At 40.1% G+C, this 5,639-nt stretch overlaps 1 protein-coding gene across 1 annotated transcript; it reads left to right on the forward strand.

Annotated features, from left to right (window-relative positions):
- Positions 1-632: 632 nt before the first annotated feature.
- Positions 633-5,316, forward strand: LOC123424599 (26S proteasome regulatory subunit 6B homolog). Its single transcript, XM_045108241.1, has 6 exons — positions 633-1,240; positions 2,336-2,566; positions 3,108-3,266; positions 3,714-3,866; positions 4,429-4,512; positions 4,897-5,316. The coding sequence occupies exons 1-6, from the start codon at positions 770-772 to the stop codon at positions 5,029-5,031; spliced, it is 1,233 nt and encodes a 410-aa protein (XP_044964176.1). The 5' UTR covers positions 633-769; the 3' UTR covers positions 5,032-5,316.
- The last annotated feature ends 323 nt before the right edge of the window (positions 5,317-5,639 follow it).

The raw sequence follows: 5,639 nt of genomic DNA on the forward strand, positions 1-5,639 counted from the left end.
AATTAAATAAAAATGGAACGGAAAAATTAAATAAAAAAATAAACTATCAAAACATGCATTAGCTATTTTTAAAAATTTAGGACATTTTTTAAATGCATTAACATATTTTGAATTAGAAAGCATTTTGAATTAGAAATTATAATTAAATAAAAATGAAACTATGTTCTCAACTGCACCTCCTATTGCATCATCGGCGCCAAAAGATAAAAAGAGGACGCTGGTGGGATTTGAACCTAAGCCTTCCTCTAAGAAGAGAGGAGACTGAAAACACCAGGCTAGTTGATTGTTTGTGATAGAGATAGGCTAGAGATTAACAACATAAAACCGATCGACGGTGACTTGCAATTATCCACTTATCGATGGTATGGTGGGTAATTTAGACCAACTTCAGGGCAATTTGCACGACGGACAGAAGAAGCAGTAGCAAATACAGTTTCTGGTCGTTTGTCGTGGCAATTTTGAGAAAAAACCCCTCCGTTTTCGAGGATTCAACCCGCAGTCCTTCTATAAGTCAAGTTCAACCGTTATTTTACGTTTTGCACAAAACCCCCTATATTTTATCCGAAATAATAAGAAAGATTAATAGGTATAAGGTAATAAAGAGTAAAGAATAGAAAAACAGTGGTCCGGCTACAACTACAGTACGGCCTTTCCCTTCTTCCAAGCAAACCGCTCTTCGCGTCTCAGGTTCCTCTGCACACCGCTCCGCTCCTCTCGACAGATCGGAGCCGCAGACCCGCCCCCCGCCACCAAACCCTAGCCCCCCGCGATGTCGGCCGCGGCCGTCGCGCCGAGCCCGCCGGCGGCCCCGCCGTCCTACCCCGCGGCGCCCTCCGCCCCCTCCGCCGAGGACGACGACGACCTCTACGGCCGCCTCAAGTCGCTGCAGCGCCACATGGAGTTCGTCGAGATCCAGGAGGAGTACGTCAAGGACGAGCAGAAGAACCTTAAGCGCGAGCTGCTGCGCGCGCAGGAGGAGGTCAAGCGGATCCAGTCGGTGCCGCTCGTCATCGGCCAGTTCATGGAGATGGTCGACGGCAACAACGGCATCGTCGGCTCCACCACCGGCAGCAACTACTACGTGCGCATCCTCAGCACCATCAACCGCGAGCTGCTCAAGCCCTCCGCCTCCGTCGCCCTGCACCGCCACTCCAACGCCCTCGTCGACGTGCTGCCCCCCGAGGCCGACTCCAGCATCTCGCTCCTCGCCTCCTCCGAGAAACCCAACGTCCTCTACTCGGTATGGCTTTCTCAGATCCGTCTGAACCCTAGCTCAATTTGATGTTTTATTAGGATCGCTGTCTTCGACTCTGCCAACCCTAGATGCATTTGGGATCCTGAATTTGTTGACCAAGTTAGGATTCAGTCACACTAGCTGGTCTCTGTAACAAGTATGTTATCTGCTTCTATTCTCAGTCATTTGCCCATAATAGTGATTATAATACCAGTAGTAGGGTCATAGTCTCTTGAGTAGTATATAATTGTTCAATGGACAGCGGATTTTTGGCAGATAGATTGGTGGAATACTGGAATAGCCGGTGGCATGTGTTCAATTTGGGCGTACTTCATGTAGATTATGGAATCCTGTAGTAGATATGAATTAGTTGCTATAGTAGTAGATATTGATGATGTTTGTGAATGAATTGCTTTGCCTGAAATTGAAGTGTGCTTCGGTTGTTTCCGCAGTTATGTACGTAACTTCTACAGCTTTTATGCTGACAGTACAAGTGTTGCATTTCTGATAAACAGGAATAGATAGCTATGCATTGACTAGCTGGTTTCTGTAACATGTATATTCTCTGCTTCTGTTCTCAGTTATTTACCCATAATAATAATAGTACTAGTAGAGTAATAGTTTCTTAGTATAATTGTTCAATGAACAGTAGAATTTTGGCAGATATATTGGTTGAATGTTGGATTTGCCTCTGGCCTGTGTTCTAAATTGCCGGGATCAGTTTTGGAGACCGACCGGCAATTTTTGTACTGCCGGTGCATTTCCTTCTATGTTGTGAAGCTACTCTCGCCAACATAATCGAAACTCTCAAATCACCATAGTACTGTAGGAATGGTTTAATAAATCCTTTAAATTTTATGCTATTTGTGGCTTTCTTACTTCGGCATCTGTATGCCCATGCAATGATTTGATCCTGTGTCATTTTCCCTATCCTTAAAGCCAACCAAGATTGAACACTTCCTATTTCCTGAGAATTGTGTGCATAACATGATCAGAACTTTTCAATTTATGGAGTTTGTATCTTTACGACTTACTGAAGTTGTTTCATACAGTGGATTGAAAAAACCTCAATAACAATATTCTATTTCTGATTATGTTCAGGACATTGGAGGATGTGATATCCAAAAACAAGAAATTCGCGAGGCAGTTGAGTTACCATTGACACATCATGAATTGTACAAGCAGATTGGTATTGATCCTCCAAGAGGGGTGCTGCTCTATGGTCCTCCAGGCACTGGCAAGACCATGCTTGCTAAAGCTGTGGCACATCACACTACTGCTGCTTTTATCAGAGTGGTTGGTTCAGAGTTTGTGCAGAAGTACCTGGGTGAGGTAAGATGCGGATAGTTGTAACATGCATATGTTGACCTTGTTTCTGCATTCGGTTCTCCTTTCGTTCTTACAAAAAATATTGCATGTGTTAAGCTTTGACCATGTAATAGATGCCTAGTTTGTTAAGTATTTGTTAGGTTTCCTTGTTTATGCTCAAGATTTCCAGCGTAATTTTGTTGCACATGTTTGAACTGAAGTGTTCTGCCGAGATCTGTTAACACAAGGCTACAAGAATAAAGCTACCTAAGCAGTGCCTGTGAACATCTGATGCAACTTCCTTTTTGTTTGTATTCTGCATACATGAATTACATCTTGCATGCAAAAAATATATAGTTACTGCATACATTACCAACGCAAGTAAAACTACTGTTAATATAGCCTACGATTCATGTTGTCAGTGATATTACGTATTGCTTCATAATGTTTCTGGTAGTGGTTTATACATTACACTTTACTCAAGAATTTGCTACCTGAAGCTTTTCTCCAGTTTGCTACCTATAAGTTCTTTTGTTGATGCATTGTATCATTTATCTCACCTTAGGGCCCAAGGATGGTTCGAGATGTATTCCGCTTAGCTAAAGAGAATGCCCCGGCTATAATATTCATTGATGAGGTTGATGCTATAGCCACTGCTCGATTCGATGCTCAGACCGGGGCTGACCGAGAAGTTCAGCGTATTCTGATGGAACTACTGAATCAGGTAAAATTTCTAGCAGTAATAGGTTTGCTGTAATTCAGGTTGTTTGCCACTAATCCTGGAATATCATGCATTTCAGACATGCACATACTCTTAGTGGCAAAATGTGCACATGCCCTTAGAAATGTCAAGTTGTTTAATAGATGTCAAGGCATGTGTTTCAGACCTGGAATATCATGCATTCCAGGTGGTTTGTACATGTATATAACTTTACATGCATCCTGGAGTAGATGTCAAGAAAGAAAAAAATACCGACATAGATTCTAAAGCTCAGTTGTTTAGTTCTGATTTCACAAAATGTGCACATGCCCTTAGAAATAATATCTGTGGCTTTTTTTAGGATAGGAAGTAACTTCTTGAAAAGGCTATTGTTAAGACTATTACATGATGCAACTTTCTCATGCCTTGAGGGATTTGAGTATCATATTGTGAACTTTGTATGCAATGCAGATGGATGGATTTGATCAGACAGTGAATGTGAAGGTTATAATGGCAACCAATCGGGCAGATACTCTAGATCCTGCTCTGCTGCGTCCAGGAAGACTGGACAGGAAAATTGAGTTCCCTCTGCCGGATCGGAGGCAGAAGAGGCTTGTTTTCCAAGTAAGTTCCTTTGTAAATACTCCCTCCGTTCCTAAATGTAAGTCTTTCTAGAGGTTCAACTAATGGACTACATACGGATGTATATAGACATACTTTAGAGTATAGATTCATTCATTTTGCTCCGTATGTAGACACCTAGTGAAATATCTTAAAAGACTTATATTTAGGTACGGAGGGAGTGCTTTACATGGTATGCTTTCAAAGATATTACTGATAGTTGTTTGGAAAGTCTTCTCTCTTTTACATAATAATTTCAATGTAGTAGTAGATTGTATTGATGGCCTTGTATTCATAGTTCTGCACCTGCAGCAATTATCTTTAAATCAGTTATAATGGCTCTCAAACATTGATCGTTAAAAAATGGTGCTTAACAAGACACATGTTTTGGTTGCAAGGATAAATTTTTGTACCTAAATTGGCCTAGAACTCCAACTAGTAACTGATTAGTTATAAGCTTGCATCTACAAACAAAATTTGACTATTGAAAATCTGTTTCCTGAACCTTTTCTGAGATTATATTTTCGTTTGCATCTGATAATTATGATGGCCTCCTTTGTTTCAGGTTTGTACTGCTAAGATGAACTTGAGTGATGAGGTTGATTTGGAAGATTATGTCTCCAGACCTGATAAAATCAGTGCTGCTGATGTGAGTGCCTTCTCATTATGTTGAACAGTCTTTAGATCTTCACTTGTACTACTGCAGCATAGGAAATTCCTTGCCACTGATCAATTAGACCATGATAATTGATAACAATTCTGCAAATCCTTTACTGAAAGTTTATCATAGTAAATGTACCTTCTGCCCACCTTACATTGATTTCATATATATTGGCACCTATAATATCAGTAGTATTGCCTTATTATGACATGTCATGTACTCGCTCCGTCCCATAATATAAGAGTGTCTTTAACACTAAACTGGTTACAAAAACACTCTTATATTATGGAACGGAGGGAGTAATTGATATTGTAAATTATACACCCTTTTCCTCCTTCCTTTTTTAATGTTCATTGTGTCATTCTTTTTCAGATCACTGCTATTTGCCAGGAAGCTGGCATGCATGCTGTCCGCAAAAATCGGTATGTTATCCTCCCCAAGGACTTCGAGAAGGGTTACCGAACCAACGTCAAGAAGCCTGAGTCAGACTTTGACTTCTACAAATGAGGCAACAAACTGTTAAGAGGATGCTTTATTTTCTACTGGCGACATGATTAACACTATCGATGAATTTGTGGATAGTCGCCTGATAAAATATCCTTGTATCTCGGTGCTCATGTAGTTTGCACGTTCAGTCTCACCATCCTTGTTAAGCTACTTGTCTGTACAATTCCTTCTTCCTAAAGTTTCGCTTGACCAGTTTGCACTTGTGGAGGCTGTGATTGTCTTCCAAAGGAGAACCGAGTACCACCTTTCCTTTCTTAAAATATAAAGTGCATTACTCTTCTGGAATTTTAAACTTCCTCACATTTGACAAACTTTATTATTAAATATTAACATTTAATATACAAAGTTATTATCATTATTATCGTGAAATTTATTTTTATATTTATTTATTTGATACTGGAGATGTTTATATTTTTCTGTGCCCATATAAAAATCACAACTAGATCTGATCTGAGCCGTCCAAAATGAAGATGTTCTTTTAATTCCAAATCAAATAAACTCTTGTTCTCCCATCGGAGGCTGAAAAACTGATGGTCAAAAATTCCCTGCAAGGTATTAGAGACTAATTATTTTGACTTCAATTCACCACCATTTCTTCTAAAAATATT

Source organism: Hordeum vulgare, chromosome 2H (genome assembly GCF_904849725.1).
Source record: "Hordeum vulgare subsp. vulgare chromosome 2H, MorexV3_pseudomolecules_assembly, whole genome shotgun sequence".
NCBI classification, from domain to species: Eukaryota; Viridiplantae; Streptophyta; class Magnoliopsida; order Poales; family Poaceae; genus Hordeum; species Hordeum vulgare.

Bases quoted from the DNA above. Each gene is read 5' to 3' on its own strand.
- LOC123424599 (XM_045108241.1), top strand. From the start codon at position 770: ATGTCGGCCGCGGCCGTCGCGCCGAGCCCGCCGGCGGCCCCGCCGTCC. The intron at 3,867-4,428 runs GTAAGTTCCTTT...CCTTTGTTTCAG, and splicing joins AGAAGAGGCTTGTTTTCCAA to GTTTGTACTGCTAAGATGAA. The intron at 4,513-4,896 runs GTGAGTGCCTTC...ATTCTTTTTCAG, and splicing joins ATAAAATCAGTGCTGCTGAT to ATCACTGCTATTTGCCAGGA.